General features: G+C 24.1%; 1 protein-coding gene across 2 annotated transcripts in view; it reads left to right on the top strand.

Annotated features, from left to right (window-relative positions):
• The first annotated feature begins 928 nt into the window (after nt 1–928).
• Nucleotides 929–22,874, top strand: part of LOC101241521 (uncharacterized) — a 48,481-nt gene continuing 26,535 nt past the window's right edge. The window contains exons 1-4 of one of the 2 annotated variants that reach the window (XM_065800011.1): nt 929–1,063; nt 4,872–4,988; nt 5,267–5,454; nt 9,064–9,438. In XM_065800011.1, the coding sequence (XP_065656083.1) occupies nt 4,919–4,988; nt 5,267–5,454; nt 9,064–9,438 (633 nt within the window). In that variant the 5' untranslated portion in view covers nt 929–1,063; nt 4,872–4,918. Of the gene's footprint in view, nt 1,064–1,625; nt 1,818–4,871; nt 4,989–5,266; nt 5,455–9,063; nt 9,439–22,874 lie in introns of those variants that run through there. The other variant, XM_065800010.1, reaches the window with a different exon arrangement.

Below are 22,874 nucleotides of genomic sequence, written 5' to 3'. Positions count from 1 at the left end.
TATCACAGAGCACCGCGGAAGAGCATTTAAAAGGATGTTCACGCCTTCTTCACAACTGATGTCGCAAAACTTATTATTCTCATATGCACTATACATATGAGAATATTTTATGTGTGTCAAAAAACAGATTTATTACAGGTTATGATACATTTTATGTGGGTCAAAATACAGGTTTATGACAGGTTAAGATATATTTTATGTGGGACAAGTTACAGGTTAACCTTTACGTTGGGACAATTTTTCCATTACGTAAAACTGTTTCAAAACAAGCACAAATGAGCAGCAGCAGTATTAAGTACCGTGTTATATAACAAAATATGTTTAGTGAAGGCTTGGATCAAAATTACAGAAAAAAAGAGCGGTATTGGGAAGTTGAAATATAAAAAACTTTACTATTTCAGTTTTGAAAATATAAAACTTCAAAAGAGTTTAAGATCATTTCATCTATGTATTGGTAAATATTTTAAATTTTTTATGAAAGTGAAAGTAGATGTTTTAAAGTTGCTGACATGGAAAATTAAACAAAAAAATGTTTAACAAGCTTGATCAATAATTATAAGAATCTTATACACTAATACATTCATTTATACATCTTGATATTTTTACTGAGAAAGCTAAAACCACAGGCAACCTCTTTCGGCTACTTCACTGAACGTCAGTCAATTGCGGACTGGATTGGCGGGACACCAACACGTTTCTTGACCGAATAAAATTAGAGGTTGCAAAGCCGGCAACATATAAACTATCAAATTATCTTTATTTTTCCTGTTAATTTAAATAAAATCATAAATGTGCATATAAAGTTATAAACTCTGTTCAAATTTTAAGTATGTACAATAGACAATAATTCTCTTATTATCCGCAAAAGAACGAAAGTGCCACGTTTTGGTTTCGGCTTTTGTATTTTTATTGCTTATTTTGTGATTTCATTAGAAAAAAATACTGTCGAGGTTACTTAAAAATATAATATTACTTAACTTTTTAAGTAACATTTAATATAAAACAATTTTTAACAACAATTTTCGGCTTATTAAAAAATTTCGGATTATTTTTCAATTGAGCAGTAAGTATTCATTTTATTTTATTCAAATAAAAATAAAAGTAAAATTATTTTATCAATAATAAATCGAGACTTCCTCAATGAAGAAGTTAGACGTTGCAATAGACAATAAGACGATTCATCAACCCAAAAATCTATTATGAACCAAAAAATTCCTAAACAAAACAATTTCAAAGTTAAACAATTCCACAATTAAAAGAAGCTTTACAAGACCATGACAGAAAGTCTTAGTATGTGCCTTAAAGTCAATTTTACAATCAAATTGTTATTTTTTTATTAACTAGTTTTAATCGCTGTTTGATAGGATAATAACAGAGAGCGTAAAAATTTAATTTTGAATTTTTAGTTGCCTTTAGAGAAAAATGTTGCCCGCCACTATACGCACGAATGGTGCCAATATATTGTTGCGTAATAATATGTTGTATACTTATAATGCTAATTTTAGGCACATTTAACTTACTTTTTTAACATTTACACCGTATAAAAATATTGAAATATGAACCCCTTCTCTAGTGTAAAGATAGCAACCATATTCCTTTTCAACGCCATGTGGAAAAACGCCATGTTTGTTGTTTGTAATTTAATGAAAAGCTATATAGTGAAAGTGTTTATTTTAATAATCAAATACAAATAAATAAAAAAATGCTTAATTCGCAATACTACAAGTACTTAACTACTATTATATAATTACTTGTACGGGATTATATACATAAAACGTTTTGTTGTATGACCAAAGCGAATCAAAAATGTCGCATTGGTAAGATTTACAGATTATAAACAGCCGATATAAATTATGTATATTTTTTGTATTGTTTATAAATTTATTTAAAAAGAGTGTCATGTTTATTAAATGTTATAGTCTATAACGTTTAATAAACATCAAATTAAAATTATATTTAATTTACAAATTATATATATTTTTTGTATTGTTTATAAATTTAATTTATACTATTTAAATATTTTTTATAGTAAGATTTCAATCTTATAAAAATTTATAATTTTAGATAAGCTTTTACATAAAAAATGCCGTAAATTGTTTATTCTTTATAATATATTATCTATATTAATCTTTTAATACTTTATAATATATTATCTATATTATAAATAATATAATATAAAGAATAAACAATTTACGGCTTTTTTATGTAAAAATTTAAGCAAAATGATAAATTTATATTAGATACAAAAAATATTTATAATTTGTAATTTATATATAACTCTAATTTAATATTTAATAAATGTTGTGGACTATAACATTTAATAAACATGACATCTAAAACTTTTTTTCGACAAAGTTATTAATCAGAAAATACTAATTTTTTATATAAAATCCAGAAACATTATTTTTTAAAAACTGTTGCAAGGAAAGTGGTTTAATGCTTTTCAACAAAGATTAAAGCCTCTTTTGTTCAATGTATTGATAGCTAACAAAATTCAATAACTTTTATGTTGTATATAAATTACACTGGATATACAGTTAAGATATAACAAAAATTAATGACTTTCACCAGCTACAGTTGAATTTTTAAAAAGTTGCTTTTAAGTATGTTAAAGGACATCAAATCATATATCCTAGCAGCAGTCTCGAAAAAATAAAATAATATTTCTAGAACATTCACTAAAATACTTTAAGTGAATGTTCCTGAATTCAATACTTTAATTTTAAAGTTATCAATCAAATTTATATCCAATCCTATTTGAAAAATTGTAAACAATCATTTAAAAATTCTCTAACTAAACTTCTTCAAATTTACCAATGTTATCTCAATTTGCATTAATAACTTTAAACATAAGCTTGTTAATTACAAACATATTTCATTATTGTTTAAAGTAGGCAAAATATTTAAAAAAGTGATGAATGTAAGGCTATACAAAATTTTCAATTTTTAATTGTATTTTTAAATTTCAATAGGTAATTAGACAAACATTTGTTTATCTATACTCATTGAATTTTACAAAGGTTATTTGAAAATCATTATATAAAAATAAATTTGCTTATTGAGTGTTTATTGTCTTTTAAAGGTTTACAACACAGTTAACCATGCTATCCTTGTCACTGAATTAGCAAATTGCAGAACTCATAGAGTTCTCCTAAAATGATTTGAATCTTATTTAAAACATAGATTTAAATTTATAACTATAATTAAAATTATTTTTCAACCAATTCTGTTAATTCAGGAATCCTGTTGAGAATTTTTTCTTAGGCCTCTGCTTTTCTAGATATAAGTTTATAAATTTAAACGTATCTTGATAATGTGCTTACCTAGCAATTTATTTATGACACTAATTTGGTTAAAGTTGTGAATCTGGTGACAAAGTTCAAAAACCTTCAAAGTATTAAGGAGTTTTAAAGTCTACTGAAAATAAAAATAAATATAAGAATGAGGTATCCTAGTTTACTTTATTAAGGTTTGTGTTTTAATACAATACAGTATTTTTAGTTGCAACCATAAAAAATAATTTAAAAAAATTTGAGTCCATCTTCAAATTGTGCTAAGCCCAACCAAATTGATTTTGAGAAAACAACAAATATTGGTTTATATATAGAATTTAAATCTAAGAATATTGATCAATATTATATACTTTGATTTTGCCAAAGCATTTGGCAAGGTTCCCCACAAAAAATCATTTATAAATCAGACATATATGGGAGAGATAATAAATTAATAAAGTGTATTCGTGCTTTCCTGATTAATTTAAAACAAACATTCATATTAGGAGATTCTACATCAAATTGGATAAAGGTAACTATTGGAGTGACTCAAGGCTTGATGCTGGGGCCCATGCTATTTGTTATATATATTAATGATAGGTTGGATAATATTACACATTAAAGCAATTTGTTTTGCAAAAAGTTATGGACCTAATAGCATACCTACATTTTTTCTTAAACTTCTCACATAATCTCCAAGCTTCTTTATGATAAATAATTCTTTTAAGTATATATTTCCTAAAGTTTTCAAAGTAGCTAGAGTCATTTCAATTTATAAACAAGCCCTTACTAAACTTTTTTAACTGTCCACTCTTTTCCCTATTTTCCAACTTAAGCAAACTTTTTGAAAAAGCTATGCATAACAAGCTATACAAGTTTCTAGAAAAATCTAAATGCCTATACCAACATCAGTATGAATTAATACATTGTCTGTAACTAAAATAAAAATTTTGTTCCCAGTTATGGCATTTATATCTTAAGTAAGAACCAAATTTAGCATGATAAATATTATATAAAGTTTATTAGTGGATAAAGTTGCCTTAATTGATTAACATACCAACAGATTAATATAGGAGGAATAGAAATTAAAATTTTTTTTTTGTCTAACATAATTCTAAGTTCATCTACAGGTTTGTAGAGAGTTAATATCTCTCTATTAATATAAAAACTTGGTTGCTCAATAGTTTAAAAACTATTTTTTAAATTAAAAACTATTTGGTTTTTTTCTAGTATTAAGTGAGATTTTATAAGCTTTACCGAATTTGATAATAAGTAATAAATAATCAAAGTGAAATCATTGACATTATACTTTATATATATATATATATATATATATATATATATATATATATATATATATATATATATATATATATATATATATATATATATGTATATATATATATATATATATATATATATATATATATGTATATATATATATATATATATATATATATGTATATATATATATATATATATATATATATATATATATATATATATATATATATCAAGTATAATGTCAATGATTTCACTTTCGTTATGGAAAAATTAGCGTATTACATTTAGATGTTACTTTGATTTAAAATGTTTTAGGAAGTTTACATCTATTGGTTTATGTTATTTTTCATGTTAATATTAAAATGGGTACACCAGACCTGCAAAAGTTAGAAGAAGGCATTGTAACAGAAAACTCAGTAGTTGATGACTTAGGTATTTATATTAATTTTAATATTTAATATAACAGTTATAAAAAAACCCTGATAATTATATAACAATTTTGTATTACTAATGTATAGTTGCTAGTTTAAAGCTGTTTTAATGTAGGAGAGCACTAATTCAAAATTAGTACTGCACTCTCCATCACTCTAATGTTAAAACCTGTACTGATGCAACTATAAACTAATGTCTTTATTTTGTTTAACATCTATTAAACAGATCTTAAATAGTAAGCATATATTTTTATATTTTCACTTATATTTTTACTTCAGTTACAGATGATGTATTAAACCTTCAAGATACTTTTTTAAGAAACAGTTTTTTAGCGATATCAGAAACAAAGTTGCTTAATAACCAATACTTGCATGATAAGAAAGCTATTAATATCAAAAGAAAAAAACCTTCAAAATATCAAAGAATTTTAAAGTCTACTGAAAATAAAAATCAAGATAAGGATGAGGTATCCTAGTTTATTTTATTAAAATTTGTGTTTTAATACAATACAGTAATTTTAGTTGCAACCATTAAAAATAATTAAAAAAAAATAATTTTAATAAAATTTCTATTTTTTTTCTTTTATTTACTCCTTTAGCTCTTTTGCACTTGTATATAATATTTGTAAGCAGTAAAAATAAATATACTATACTGATAATGATATAATAGAGATAGAAGGCATTATATTGACACCCCATAATAATTATATATTTTCTGAAAGATAAATAAATAGAGATTGTGTCTCTTTTAAGAAAAAAATGAAATACCAATGATGGCATACACAAAGGTCCTGTGACTTTTGAATTTTTTTTTTTTAACAAAAAAAAGGTCTGACTTTATAAAAAGTCATAAAAATACTAATTAAGACTTAAAACTACCAGTTATATAAGGTTCTGTCTCTGAATCACCAACTATCACTATATTCAGATTCATTACTTTGTCAATCAGCAGCTATTATTTTACGTGACATTTTCATTAGAGACATTAAAGTTATCTTTTCGAACATAAAATTAAGTAGTTTTGAATAATGGCTTTGCTAGACAAACACTTTATTTATTGATTTATTACTACAGGGTTTTTAACGTTCTGTTTTGGTGCGAAAGAGTTACTATATACTTGTGAAAATTGGTCTTCTACATAAGTTACTAGTTTTTTTTTCAATTGTAAACAAAAATATTAAACAATAGTTACAAAATAAAAAATAGTAAACAAAATAAAAAATCAATAGCTTGATTAAGTTATAAAACATTATTTATTCTTAAATTACAATCAAAAAAATACTATAAAATCTAAAATTCACTAAATAAATTACAACTGTTCTGATTTAATATGATAAGGCAATACAAAAATTTCTCAAAAAACTTTGATTAATTTTAATCATTTAAACTCGCTATTTCAATGCATTGAAAAAAGGAATAAGAGATATAAATTTTATGTAAATTACAAAAAAGTGAAGTATCTTTACAACCATCATGTGTTTATAACCTGATTTTGTTTTCTCTTTTCTACTTACTTGTTAGACAGATTTCCACAAATATACATAAAAGTAGTAAATAAGGACAAAGTTTAACAATCTGTAATTATTAGCCACGCCTTAAAAAATTTAAAAAAATTCAATCAAATCTAGGCAAGAACATAACTAAAAGTTAATTGTTTAAAAAAATTATATAAAAATGTAAAAGTATTTTAAATGCGTTTTTTGAATGCGTAAAAAATATATTCAAATGCATCAATATTGTTTACTAAAAGATAGCTGCAAACTTCAATATTTTGAATATCTTGATATTTATTCATTCATTTTTCTATTCATCTTTTTGTGAGTTAGTTTTAAATGCAGTTTGTTTTAACTTTAGTTGTGTTATAAAAATGATATGTTTTTATTGTCACAGATTATTTTTTGATAATTTAATCTTGAATAACAGCACCAAGTAACAAAACAGGAGATAGTAGAATGAAGTTAAATTTTTATTGAATGTCTGACCTGCATCAAAGAAAATTATTTAAGAAGCCCTAATCAATATTGCTGTAGCAATTAATTTGAATTTTGTAACACAAAAACAACTTTAAAAGTATGGAACTCTTTCATACAGGTTTTAATTACAAAAGATTTTTTTTATAATTACTCCCTCTCTAGCTTGGAGCTATTACTTCAGTGCAACTTAAAAACTTTTCAAATTAAACAAAAAAACTTCACAAAGAAAAAGAGTTACTTATTAAATTTTCTTATATGAAAATAGGAAGAAATATGAAACAAAATAATATTTATAATTAATTGTTTTAATAAAAAAGCAAACTCAATTTAAAAAAAGTCAAATACAACATTCTTTTTAACAATTTTTCTAGAAAACATTACGATGCTTGAATAAATAAATATCAGAAAAACAACCGTTGTTGTCGATTGTATTTATGACATAATACAAAACATTACAGTGTAGCTAACACAACTATTTACTAAAATGTAATTATTTATCATAATTATTTTATTTTCCACTAAATACCAAATTACGTGACTTTTGTCCAACACTTCTGTGAAGCCAAAACCAATAAATTAATTGCACATAAATTGTTTTTTAAAATTACCACCAAAAGGCAAACTTAATTAAATCGAATTTTTTTTAATGTGTTTGCTTTTATTTTTTATGTTTTCTTTTTTTTTTTTCTTTTTCTCAATTTTAATTATTTTATTATTTATTTTTTAGTATACAAACGTTTACTGAAATAGGTAAGACATTCAAGGAGTTTACATACATGGATTAAAATAAGTAGAACATGTGAATAGTGTACTAAACTAGTCTAAAAAAACTTTCTGGTCTTATTTTTTAATTTTTATTATGTCAATAAAATATGGTAAAACTTTTGTTCAACTTTTACAGGTCCTATATATATATATATATATATATATATATATATATATATATATATATATATATATATATATATATATATATATATATATATATATATATATAAAAACCAAAACCCTCATGCAATGTAGGAGCACTCCTTGCATGTTCTACCTATTTTAAGACAGCAGTTTAAAATTGAGTCATTAGCAAAAAGAGCTACTTTAGATGTAAGGTTGTCAGGAAGATCATTAATGTAGATAAGAAACAAAATAGGACCAAGGATAGAACCTTGAGGTACCCCAAAAGTTACTGGACATATAGAGCAGTGGCCTTCAAGGATGACTTTAATAAAGCAGTTAAAAAGAAACAATTTGATCATCTCAAAAACATTCTCAGATACACCCTATGAAACAAGCTTATGGAGAAGACCAAACTGCCAAACTTTGTCAAAACCCTTAGATAAGTTAGTTAAGAGCTTACTTAGAATTCTTTACTAATTAATTAGTAAATTGGATATCTAAACAACAATCATATGTTGTTAAGATATCTAAATTATTTTTAGATAATTAAGTTGTTTATAGAGTAATTTTATTTTGTGATGTTTGATCCCCACCACGTCCTTGGTAGTACCATGCTCAACTTGTTTCTCAGCGCAGCGCCCTTTACAATTAATTTAAGTAAAACAACACAAAATAAAATTATTTTAAAAACAACATTATGGAATAAAAGTATTAGTACATTCAGCTTTTAAATTAAAGCTTATAAACATTATCTTAAGAATAAACAATATTGCCTGTAAACAACGTTAAAATAAACAATTTCCCAAAAAAATTCTAAGTAATCCATAGAGTTTAGTTTATTTAATATTTAATTATTATCATAATGCAGGATAAAAAATATTAAAATGCCATCGGTTGGAAAATCAGTAAATTATTAAAAAAAGATTGATGCCGATACCGATTCTGATTGTGCAAAAAGGGGCCAATTAGGCCAATGCCAATTAATCGGTACATCACTAAAAAGCATATGAAATAAGCTAAATTTTAATTATATCTCAGTACTATTTTCACAGTGCAATATTTTGAAATTTATTTGTTAAGTGAAAAACTTTAAAAATATATTTTATTGTTTTTCTGTGATATAATTCTATGAATTAGTTAAACAATTTTTGATTATATTTTGTAAAAGCATGTTTTATTTTTTTGAAGTAACAAATCGTACAATACTAGATTTTGGACTTGTCCACGTCAAAAAACTTAGTTACTCTTGTGCCGACAATTATATCAGAAAACAACAATGATAAAGATGAAAATAAGCCTTCTACTAATCTATCTACTTTAACAGATACTTTGAAAACTTCTGTTAGAGAAATTGATTTTGAAGACTCACTTGAATGCCATTTGGATGTTTCCAAAGAATCTGCAGGCAACTTATTAAATAAACAAAATAATTTGTTAGATGACAACTTTTCAGCAATTCCAAAAACAATTTTACTTAGTAACAAATATTTGCATGACAAGATAGCTTCCAACATCAAAAGAAGGAGGCCTTTACAGGGAATTCAAGGAAAGTTAGCATCTACTGAAAATGAAAGTCATTATGAGGTAAATTAATTAATTTCAATAAAACAACTTTTTTTTTTACTGATTAATGAAAAAATAGTATTAAATTATATATAAAAAAAATTGCAAGCTGGCAAAGTTGTCCATCAGCAAGATCCATGCTCTTTTTCCTGTATTTCTATAAGGAAAAGTGTTAACAAATGAGTTGTTAATAAACCACTCTGATAGACTTAAAAAATATACAAATATATATTAATTTACTCATGTTGGAAACAATTCTATGAATATATTTAAGATTTAAACAAAAGTAATATCAACTTCTATTTGGTCAATTCTAAAAACTACATTTTTCAAAAAAATGTAAACAATTCATGAAAATATTTTGAAATAATGAAATTTCTGAGAACAATTTGAACCCAACTGAAAAATTTATTACATTATTCGATTAAAATTACTTTATAAATTTATAAAAATACAATAAATTTTTGTTCTTACATTTTGAAGTTATATTTATAAAATTTTTTATTTAATTATTTTTGATATTTATTATTAGTAATAATTATAATTCTTATTAATAATAGTAATAATTATTATTAATAATTTTTTTCTTGAATCTGTACTTAACTTTTTGTCATTTTTTTTAAATTTGCACCAATTAATTACCACACAATTACTTCATTAAAAATTGTATTTTGTTTTTTTAAGTCTTTTTATTTTTCATTGTTATAATTTTTATTAATTTAATATTTTATTAATTTAATTAATTTTTATTAATTTAATATTTATATTAAAATTTAATAAAGCATTTATTGTAAATTGGTGTTCTTTTAGATTTAGTAAATCTTCCTAATTTGTTCTTTAAGTACTTTGTAAAATACACAAGCATATATATATATATATATATATATATATATATATATATATATATATATATATATATATATATATATATATATATAATATATATATGTACACACACACATATATATGTATATATATATATATATATGAATTAAAACATATATATGTATATATATATATATATATATATATATTATATATATATATATTTCATGTATATATATATATTTCAATACATATATATAGGTATATATATATGTATTAAAATATAAATATATATATATATGCGGTTTTTAAAAATATTATTACACAAAAGTTACACTTAGTGAAAAAAACAATTTTGCCATTGTGAGGCACAACCGCACCCTCACAAAAATTGTTGGGGTACACTTTTCTTGGTACATTTTTATGTATGTATGTATGTATGTATGTATGTATGTATGCATGTATGCATGTATGCATGTATGCGTGTATGCATGTATGCATGTATGCATGTATGCATGTATGCATGTATGCATGTATGCATGTATGCATGTATGCATGTATGCATGTATGTATGTATGTATGTATGTATGTATGTATGTATGTATGTATGTATGTATGTATGTATTGAAACTTGAACGCTTTGCAGGACCCTAATATACTGACATCTGTATATAACACAATATTTTTTTCATAAATTTTTTGATTTATTTGTGTTCATTTATATTTTGTATCAGATATTGAACTAATTGAAACATGCCAATAATGATTGTGATACCTATATATATATACATATATATATATATATATATATATATATATATATATATATATATATATATATATATATATATATATATATATATATATATATATATATATATATATATATATATATATATATATATGGTTCTATAGATTGTTGCATTTGGGAAGTACGGAAGGAAAAAAATGATTCTTACGCCAACACATATGTCACTTTTAATTACTTTTGACTTTTGTCCAACATTTGCATGTTGTCAGAAAGTTAAAACCATTAATTTAATTACAAATTAATCGTTTTTAAAAAAAACCGCAAAAACGCAAATTTAAATGACCAGAATGTTTTTAAAAACATTCTGAATGTTTTTAACAATATAAACAATGTTTTTATTTTTATTTTTTTTATTAAAATGTTTTCATTTTTATTCTTTTTAATAAAATGTTTTTATTATTATTTTTTTTACTGTAAATCATACGCAAAGTGTTGCTACATCGACTATCTTATAGCCTGATTTGCAACAAAGTGCTGCTACATCGACTGACAAATAGCCTGACCTGTAATGGAGTGCTGCTATATCGACTGACAAATAGCCTGACTCGCAACAGAGTGCTGCTACATCTACTATCTTTTAGCCTGACTCGCAAGGGAGTGCTGCTACATCGACTGAGGGTTTGGTTGGGGCAGGCAGTCTATCAATTAATAAAAAAAATTCCGGTCTTAAATTTTAAATTTTACTTTTGTCAACAAAATACGGAAACAACTTTCTGACAACATATAAGAGTTCTTTATATATATATATATATATATATATATATATATATATATATATATATATATATATATATATATATATATATATATATATATATATATATATATATATATATATATATATATATATATATATATATATATATATGTATATGGATATTAATATTCTTACAAGACTTTTCAAGACTTTTGCGAAATAAAAAATATTCATTTTTTTGAAATTTGAAAGCAGGATAAGTAGTATTTTGTTAATAAATTTGATTTTGTTTCACTATTGCATTGGAACTAGTTTTAGTTGGTTTCATAAATTTTTATCTATGATGGAGAAACTTATGTTTTAACTTTTTTACATAATGTAAAAAAGTTAAAACATAAAATTAGTTTTTTATTTAACACTTTTGAGGAAAGAAAAAATGAATTCTTAAAACAAAAAACATTGTGAAACTATTTTATATTCCTTCCAAATTAATAAAATAATCTTAATAAGCTCTGGGATAGGGAGCAAAGAAACTTAAAGTTTACTAATTGTCTTCCTTCCTCCCTCCTTCCTGTTTATTTGGCAGGTCAGAGTAAGTATTATTTGAATTTTTAAAATTGTTTTTGGCTCTAATTATTTGTTAAAAACTGATCAGCTTAATGATGACCAATTAATTAAATCATTAAATATAAAATATTCAAATTTTTAGTTGATTGAGTTGCTAAAGTCCAATAAAAATTTCAATTTTATTTGAGGTGAAAATTAACTTGGTTCAGAGTTGTAAATTAATGTTTGCTTCATCTTTTGCATCTCAAATTATACCAAACTATATTTTTATTGCATAAAATAGCAATACAAACACAAATTATTCCCTTCGTCACTGCACAAATTTTAGATTAATAAAATTGTACAGAAATGTTTTTTACATATATTTTGGGTTTATGTCTGGTGGTTCAAATATATTCCATAATATTGCAAATTTCTATCCTAATAAAATAAAGCATTTTACAATAAATAACAAAAAAAATTACACTATTTAGAATATATATGCATTAAATTTGTTACAATAAATAACAATAATAAAATTAAGTTAAAAAAAAAATATTATTATTGTTAAATTATTATTATTATTATGGGAGACCAAGGAAACTTAAGACACAAGGAGAAAATGAGTAATAGGAAATCTTTTACCTTGGTAAAATTAGAACAATGTTGTCTATGGTTGATATGTTCGTAGACATACAAACTTAGCTTTAAAACACTAAAGTAATAGTTTTTTGCAAAAAAACAGATTTTAGAATCATTTAAATCCTAGATATCATCTAGCATTGTCAGAGATAATGCTTTTTTTTTTTGAACAAACGGTTGGCTGAGCACATTTGAAAATGTTAGCATTTATAATCTATAAATGAATTTGAAACAATTCTCAAGACTTTTTCTATACCTTCCATTGGGGGAGACTTCAGACACTGTCTAAAGTTTCCTCCAATGCTATTGTAGTAGTTGCTACATAACAATTCCCTAAAGACAATTAATAAAGTTTTATAAACTTCTATTTGCACAATCATTGAGTAAAGGTTTATCTATAATAGCCACAGATACTCCAGAAAAGACTTGCAGGTTCAATAAAAAAGAGTATGGTGAATAAACTTACAAAAAAGACAATCAAGATAAAGGTTCTATAGGAAAAACCTCTAAAAAACCAATTCTTTCATAAGCATCGTCGTTTGAATCAATATATCTACCTTATAACCTTGATGACAATAGATTCGATGACATCCATATTAATACTTTTGTTGTGTCAGAATTAAGATTTATATTTTATAAGATCTATGGATGTAAAAAAAAATCAGGTTATAACCTACAGCAAAGTTGTTAAAAAAACTGAAAGTGTTTATGATTTAAAAAAAAAAAAATGTCTTCCCATAGATTTTATTTTTTTAAGTTTTGAAAGAGTTCCAAAAGATTGAAATGCAAGAAAAAAATCCGAAGTTTTTAGAGCATGCAGGGTAAAAAAACTTTGCTGAATGATGAGTCAAGCGAGAATGAGTTATGGTTGATGAAACAAGAAATGATAACTACTTTGAATACCATGACATTATTGTACGATAGTAATTTAAGAAAAGAGAAAGAAATGCAACTTTATGACAATGAGAGAGAGATTCATGCTTGATAGATAAAGCTGGTCCAACTGCACTTACAATACATTTTTGGTCCTTGTATGCATGTATAAATGAATTATGAGTGCAAGAGCAGCAAAAAGCTCTCCTAAAATGAACATTAGCTTCAGCTTCTTAGGAGAGCTTTTGGTTTTTGTGAGAGTTATCTGTTTGTTTATTAAAAAATTTGGTTATTAATTACAAAATTTTGGTTTAATACTTGTTACTAGCCCAGGGCGCAACAAATTGTTTTTTTTTTGATGAACGTTGATGTTTGTATCTTTTTTTAATGATGAATGTCTAATTTAAGAGATATATGTCATATAAGAGAGTTTTATTTTCAAATAATTTTTATTCTAGTTAATAAGTTACTAGATATATCAATCATGCTTATTGAGTTTAATTAATTTTTATTTCTTCAAAGCAATTTTTTACGCATTTGTAAAGGACGTGCAATTTAATGAGTTAATATGCAATGACCTAATGATTATAAATTGTTATCCATTGAAACTAAATAATGAATTTTTCTCAATTTAGTTTGCTAAATTTCTTTACAAATTAAAAAAACATACAAACTTGAAGAAATTAAAATAAAAGAAGCTAAAAATAAAATAAAAGTTGTTTTAACATTTCTTGTTTAAAACTTTTAAAAATAATATTATATTTATATATCTATATATATAATATATCGTAATAATATATCATATCATAATAATATCGTATTTAATAATAAGTTAATAAAAATATCATATTATTAGCGTTGTTAAACATACAATAAAAAATAAAAAATATAATAAACATATTAATTCTATTGATTTCAGCAAAACTTAAACTTATTCTTTTCAACAATTTAAAAGTGTTTTTAATATGCAAATAAACATTACTTTACTTATAGAAAAATAAGAAAATTAAAAAAAAAAGCTTGTTTTTTTTAAATTAATTGCAAGTGCATTTGTTTTAAGTAAAATTTTGCATGCTTTTGTTAATGCATGCAAAAACCATGCTAAAACAAAATTACTATCTTTGATAGACTTAGTTATTTTACTTAATAGTGTATATACATATTATAGTGTTAATAGTAGCATGGTTTCTTTTAAAGTCATTAAGAATGCATTTAAATTTTAGCAACTAATTGTTTTTTATTATAAATAAAAAACAATCAGTTGCATAATTAATTGGGAAAAAATTTCAGAAGTAATGCATGTGTTTTTTAAAACTTTAAGCAAACGTCAACGTTTGCATATGCAAAAATATGTGACATTCATTTTTCTGTCTTTTTTTTAACAAAAGTTTAAACTTTTGTAGATTTGTCATGCCACATCAAGCATACATTTCTTATGTTAATATTACAAGAACATACACATAAAAAGTGTCATTTATTGAAGCATAAAAAAATTCTTTAGATGAGCATTGTTTTTACTGGTTTTAAAAAAAGTTTTATATTTTTTTATTTTAATAGAATGCAGGCATTTTAAGAATTGTTTAAAATAATTATTGTGTTTATTGTGACTGTTTTAATGAATTGTTTTAAGTAATTATTGAAATGTTTTATTAATTTAGTTACAATGATAATTATACTTTTGTGAGAAGAAATTAAACTTTTGTAAGCCATAATTTGCTCTTGTAAACTGTTTTACGGGAGTGTGGATGAGATCAAAAGCTAAAGCTCTCGCTTCCCACCGAGGCCTGTATATATATATATATATATTTTTTATTTTTTAAACATTTTTACTTCCAACAAAGCTGCAAGCAACCACTATTAGAGTTGGAAGTTACTGGAAGAGAAAAGATGAAGTTTATAAAGCAAGATAACGATTAAAGAATGACTTAAAAGATTGAAAGTTATATGAATCAGGAAAACAAGATGAATGGAACGAGTTCCAAAGAATGATGTTCAAATGATTTCAAAGAATGATGTTCGAGGAAAAAAACTAGGCAAATAGGAATATTTGGAGGGTTTAGGAACAGCCACAGTAAAAGGATGAGATGAGTAACCCAAAAATAAATTTTAGTAGATGGCACAAGAGACTCTTTAGAGCAGCGCCCATTATAGTACTTATAGAAAAGAGAAAGAGAAGCAACATTATGACAATGTGACAATGGTTGAAAGCTGGCTGCAAGAGCAGGTCCAATTATGTTTACAATGCGTTTTTGCATCTTATCTAAATAAGAAAAGGCATCAAGCTCAAATGCCCCCACCAAGCAATCAGAGAATCAAAGAGATTTATAAGAATTAATGAAGAATTTGCATTCGTGGACTATATGGATGAAGTGCTCGCATTGTTAGTTTCTTCAGAAGAAAAGAGATCTCATTTTAAGGACATGATCTATTTTTGCAATTTGGTGCAAGAGCAATTTGGATGAGTACCAATTGTAATCTTGCAGTCACACATCCTTATATGACAATGCAAATAATACTATGTAAATATACTAAATAATACTATGTTTTGACTATTAACATGTTTTGAAATTTTTGAAATATTAAAAAATGAGCTGAAAAAACTTCTTTTGACTAAACATAAGAGAAAATAAAAATAAATTAACTAGAACTACATATAAATATCAAAAATAAAACACAAAAAATAAACATATAAACAGCGAAAATAAAATCTAAAAAATTAAAGAACTAAGATTATTTAATTACGTTAATTGCAAATTACAAAACTTTATTTATCTTTACCAGAAAGTTTATTAAAAAGATTTGTTGTCTAAAAAAGTCATCGTTTATAAAATCAAAATAAATTTGTTTAAAAAATATATCGTTTATTATAAAAAATGCATACTTGTATAATTTATATAACATAATTAAAAAAACTCATTATCAGTAATTTATATATATATATATATATATATATATATATATATATATTATAACAAATGATATATTTTAAAAAAAATTTAATTTGATTTTATAAACGATGACTTTTTTAAACAACAAATCTTTTTAATAATATTTCTATAAGAATCATTAAAGTATACTTAAAATACACTTAAAAAGATAAAAAAAATTTGTTAAAGAAAAAATGAACTAATGGGTATTAATTTTTTATCTTTAAAAAATGATTTTTTATCAATTTTATAAACAACTACTTTAAACAAACAATTGTTTCTTTAATAAACTTTTTAATAAAAAGTTTTTAATAAAAATGATAAAAAATCATTTCAATAAAATTTATTGAAATGATTTTTTATCATTCTAATAAAAAATATTCTTTTTTCCATCTTATATTTATATGGAAACTATTTTTAAATAAGTAACAAATAATATTATAAAAAACATTTGCATATATAAAAAATTTGAAGTTTTGTAATTTGTAATTAACGTAATTAAATAATCTTAGTTCTTTAATTTTTTAGATTTTATTTTCGCTGTTTATATGTTTATTTTTTGTGTTTTATTTTTGATATTTATATGTAGTTCTAGTTAATTTATTTTTATTTTCTCTTATGTTTAGTCAAAAGAAGTTTTTTCAGCTCATTTTTTAATATTTCAAAAATTTTAAAACATTTTAATAGTCAAAACATAGTATTATTTAGTATATTTACATAGTATTATTTGCATGGTCATATAAAGACGTGCGATTGCAAGACTACAATTGGTGCTCATCCAAATTGCAAAAATAGATCATGTCTCTTGCACCAAATTGCAAAAATAGATCATGTCCTTAAAATGAGATTTCTTTTCTTCTGAAGAAACTAACAATGCAAGCACTTCATCCATATAGTCCACGAATGTAATTTCTTCATTAATTCTTAAAAATCTCTTTGATTCTCTGATTGCTTGGGGGGGGGGGGCATTTGAGCTTAAAAAGGATCTCACTTCTACTACAACTTGGGGCTCTCTGTGGTTGGTGAACTTAAACTCAAATAAAACTCAACTTTTTTCAGCTAATCCTTATTACAAGAGTCTAGATCTTCCTATAATTATGAATGGTAATGTATTTGATGACATTTTAGTAACCGTTGCACAAACATTTATCAGCGGTTCAGATAAAAATACCAATCTAAGTAATAATCACAATTAGTATAAAAAAGTTTACATGTGGAAATAGACTTTAAAATATGTGAAATAATTGACTTAATATGACCTGTATAATGTGGGTCTTGGTAAGTCTATTCCGTACTGATCATTACTCATTCTTTATATAATCTTTTTTTTTTTAATACAGCTTTTAATGCAAAAACTTTTAGCAAGTGGTAGAAAATAAAACTTTTTTTTCAAACCATCTGCAGTTTATTAGGATCCTAGCCCTATTAATTGAAGAAAATAAATGTTTAAATGTAAAATCTTTTTTCTTATAAGAAAGAAAGTTTTCTCTTTAATGTGTATTAAACGCGTTGACTTACTAATTACCTAAGAACTAATTACCTAAGCGTATTAATAACGAGATATATAAGCGTCTCTATCATGATATATGCGCGAAAAATTTCTTCTGATGTTTTAATGCTTTCAGAAATTTGAGGCTTTTCAAAAAATTCTCTTCCTTATGTTATAGTATACCATATCTTTATTTATGTTATGTATATATTTATAGAACTTTAAAAATGTTTTATATTGTATTTTAAAAAATTAGAAAAATTAAAAAGAAAAAATTAAATGATCAAGCAAAAAGATTTTCAACCCCCATTATGTACTTTAGAAGCGTGGCAAGCTAACCTCTTTGGCCACTAAGACATATTATGCTAAAGTATTTTAACATTATTTAATAAACAAGAGACAGTATAACTTTATAAAATGACAAATAAATGCTACTAATCAAAATTAAGTAGATATTGCCCCAATGCAATTTTCAACTAAAAATTAAACTGTAAAACTTGATATAATTTACATAAAAATTACACAATTTGAAGTTTACATTAGTAAGATACTTACTAAAGAAGTGTGACTCTTTCTTGCCATTAACTTAGGTGTAATGGCTGCCATGGGTTCTGTACAAACACGCTCAAATGAGCATTAAATTGTGCATAATATAATATGATGATTTGTAAAGATAAAAGTTGTTATTATTTTTAATGTATACTTAAAAATCTTTTTTATTTAGCACATTTTTGGTATGTAAAAGTTCATTGTTAAATATTCAAAATAAAGTATTATTTGCATGGCCATATAATGACATGCAATTGCACATCTTTAAAAAAATTGTTACTTTAAAAAAATATTAACTTGAAAAAATTTATTAAATAAACCCAATTAGAGTAAAAACTGTAAAAAGTCTTCCTGGTCTCTCCTATATGAAATGCATACAGTTTCATTTATTTGAATTTCACATCATTGTACAATAAAATTTTTGCATTGTTGTATGCCAAAACAACACAAACAAGTTTCTTATTGTGGAACTCATGTTGATTGTATTTGGGTAATCTGTACTTTAAAATCTTTTAAAATTTTGAATGAAGACGCTCACTGGTGAATCCGAGAGCATCATCTTTCTCCATAGAAAATATATTAGGCTGAATAAAGTATAAACTTTTTTTAACGTAGTTAATAGTTTTAAAGCACAAAAAAACTGTTAAAAATTTTTTATATCAGTATCGAAACAATTTGCTAAATTCTTTCCAAATTCAGACTGGTATACCACATCAAGAGCATCACAATTACGTCACAAAACCCATGAAATTATTAGGAAGATTTTTTCTTAGTTCTTTAAATAGTTTATAGTTATAATGAGTATAAAATAAAATATTAATATTTAAATTCTTCTTTATAATACTTTGCTTTTAAAAAGCTATGTTTTTACAAAAAGATGTCCATTTTTTAGCTGCTATGAACTTATTCATTCCAGATAATGTTAACAAAGCCAAATAATTAGTAAAATATAAAAGATCTATCGCTTATATTTATATTGATAATTCATACAATGCAATATAATAGTTTTAGAGTTTTAACAAACAAAAAATTTTCCATGTCAACACTCTTATTGCAAAAACAACAGGGATGTTTAACATTCAACATGTAAAGCAAAAATTAGCATGACGCACAACAATCTAATAAATGTTAAAATCAAATATTTTTAGTTTAATGTGATTTTGTAGTCCCAGAATTATGTTAAGCAGCTTTGAATCAACAGATTGTTTATAAGATATCTCTGATAAACCAAGTTTTTTCCATATTTATTCACAATTAGAGTGACATTCTTCTTTACTTAAAACAATTTCAATTAATAATATTTTTTTACTGATTTTTCTTTTGCTAAATCAGGATCAATACTCTGTTATTTAAGCAAAATTTACAACTCTCACTAACTCTTTGTTATTTAAATGCCATTGTAATTTTGTATTATAAGTAATCGGTTTGAAAAATTGCATTATATCTACTTGTGCCTGTAAGCAAAAGTTTCATTTTAAATGCACATCTTTTTTATTGTGGGTTAGAATTTGTTTGACTTCCAGACCCACTTAAAATCTACAACATCCACCATCAGCAAACACCTAAAACTGATTTTTAAATTAAAAAAAAAATTGTGTGACAATGCATTGTCAAATTTTTTTTTTAATTTAAATTTTTGAATTATTAAACCATTATGTAAAACTACCATTATGATGTTGAATTTTCCTTATGTCAATGTTTTACTATTGAAATTCTGAAATATTTTTTATACAGGTCTAAATAAAAAATTGCTACCATTTTGTAAATCAGTTTTGTCCTTTTATTTCTCATTTAAATTATATCGCTAACTAAACCATCAAGATTTAAAAAAAGTTACAGAACAAAACAAAATGAAACAATTTTTTAATTTATAGTAAACTATAATTAATATGATGGGTACCTACATCAAGAATTAACATGATGGATCTTATCTAGATCCAGTTTATTTTATAGTTGATTTAAACTCATATAAATAAATGAGTTTTTAAAATTAGGATTGAGCTTCAAGATATATTTAATTTTGAAGGACATACCTTTAGAAATGGACAATTATGTTCCACAAGTTGCTGAAGTGGTTTTATTTTATTAGGCAAGTTTCTCTTAAAGGACTTTTGCTGCAAATTTAAAAATTTGCAGCAAAAGTAAAATGTTAATTTGATACTTGCGCCCGGGCTGGGCATTTGTGTTGTCTTAAAATTTCAACAAAATGGTTGCAAATCTTCAAAAAGATTTTTGGAATGCAGGTAGTTTTAATCTAAATCAATGAATGGTTTTTATTATGATAAAATCTTTAATAGAAGTTTTGTGCTTTTTTGATTTTGCAACTGAATATATCAGCAAATCCTATTCTCCTAGTCATAGTCTCAATAACCACACCTGTTAGAGCAATTTTTATAAATTTAGAAGCATCTAGTTTGTGGAAGAGTATAACTATTTTACATTATGAGCATTGACATATGTAAAATGATTATGTAATAAAGTTATAAACACTAGAGGTTTTTAAATTTATGTAAGTTATGCATTTTAGAATTTTTGTTTTTGTTTGTTTTCTGTTAACACCAGACGTAAAGCCAATAATATATGTAAACAATTTTTCTGTACAATTTTTTTCAATCTAAAGTTCAATCAAAGTTCAGCAATTCAGTGTATTGTATTAAAACATTTATGTTGGAAATTATAATAACCAAAAAAATAAAGTTAATCATCTTTGGCAGAAAATCTGTTATGGTCAATATAATATACATTCAATAATTTCAAAATTTTACATAACAATCAAATAAAGTATATTTTTTACATAACATGTAGAAATAAAAATAGAGCGCATACAAAAATAAAAATAGTTTTAAATTTTAAAGTTTTTAAGATAAAAAAATTCAGAATGCATTACAAATCTCGGCAAGTGTATTTTGTTGCAGAGTCATATATTGAAATAAAGATTCTTACTTAACAATCTGTCTGAATGTAATTTTTTCTTTACACTTTCTGCATTTAATAGCTTTACTTCTTTTTCCTGCATGTTATGTAAGTTGTTCTTCCCCTTCAGCTTTTTCATTTTCAGCAGAGTTTAGTGTCCTCATTGAGAGGTTGGTTTTTTACTTTTCTGCATTTTTTTTTAGCTTATTTGAGTTGCTATACTTCTAATCTTTTTTTAAGATAAATTGTAACATTGTTGCAACATTGTACATTGTTTTTTGTTCTATTTTAGCTTAAAACTTTTGGAATATTAGACTTCTCTCTTTTTTTTACATGAGGCTGTCTTTTTGCTTTAAAAATCAATTTCTTTTTTTTTGTTTTTTTTTTTTGTTTTTTGTTTTTTGTTTTCCCTTGTTTTGGTTTATGCTTGTCAAACCTTGAAGCTTTTGTTGTTGGTTCAGAAAATAATGGTAAAGGGATTGAAGGCATTATATTGAAAGCCAGTAATAGCATGTAAAAGTGGAAAAAAAAGTTCACTTCTTTAAACAATCGAGAAAAATTTTATTTTTCTAAATTCTTGCATTTTGCATCTTTTTAATACTTGATACAAACTGCTATATTTGTTTAACATGCAATAAATGCCTCTGTCTTATGTCTGAATAATATAGAATCCCTCTGTCTTATGTCTGAATAATATAGAATGCCTCTGTCCTATGTTTGAATAATATAGAATGAATGAGCTGGTAAACAAATAGAATTTATATTCTTTTTATGGAATACCATTTCTACTATCAAACATTAATGGTTATTAATTATTATTAATCATTACATGAATTGTATGATCTAGATGTAAAATATACCACTAGTTGCTTGGCATTCATGTATCAAAGGAAGTGTATACACTCCCTTTAAACAATGATGTAAAAAAGTATGCAATATATAATTCAAAAAAGTTGTAAAGTGCTCCATTTAATTTATAAATTTTCAAAATCTGGCAGGAAGCTTGAAATGAAGTAATATAATAAAATACTTGTGTTGTATCTCTATATTTTTTTTTGCCATTTCCAAAAAGATACATATATTTATAAAGTCATTAATTGGCTCTGTACAAAAGAAAAAACAAAATTAAAGATAATCTGAACAGAACAAACTAAATATGAAACCAAAAAGAACAAACTAAATATG

Source organism: Hydra vulgaris, chromosome 06 (assembly GCF_038396675.1).
Source record: "Hydra vulgaris chromosome 06, alternate assembly HydraT2T_AEP".
Classification (NCBI taxonomy): domain Eukaryota; kingdom Metazoa; phylum Cnidaria; class Hydrozoa; order Anthoathecata; family Hydridae; genus Hydra; species Hydra vulgaris.
This window is presented reverse-complemented; position numbering and strand designations above follow the sequence as displayed.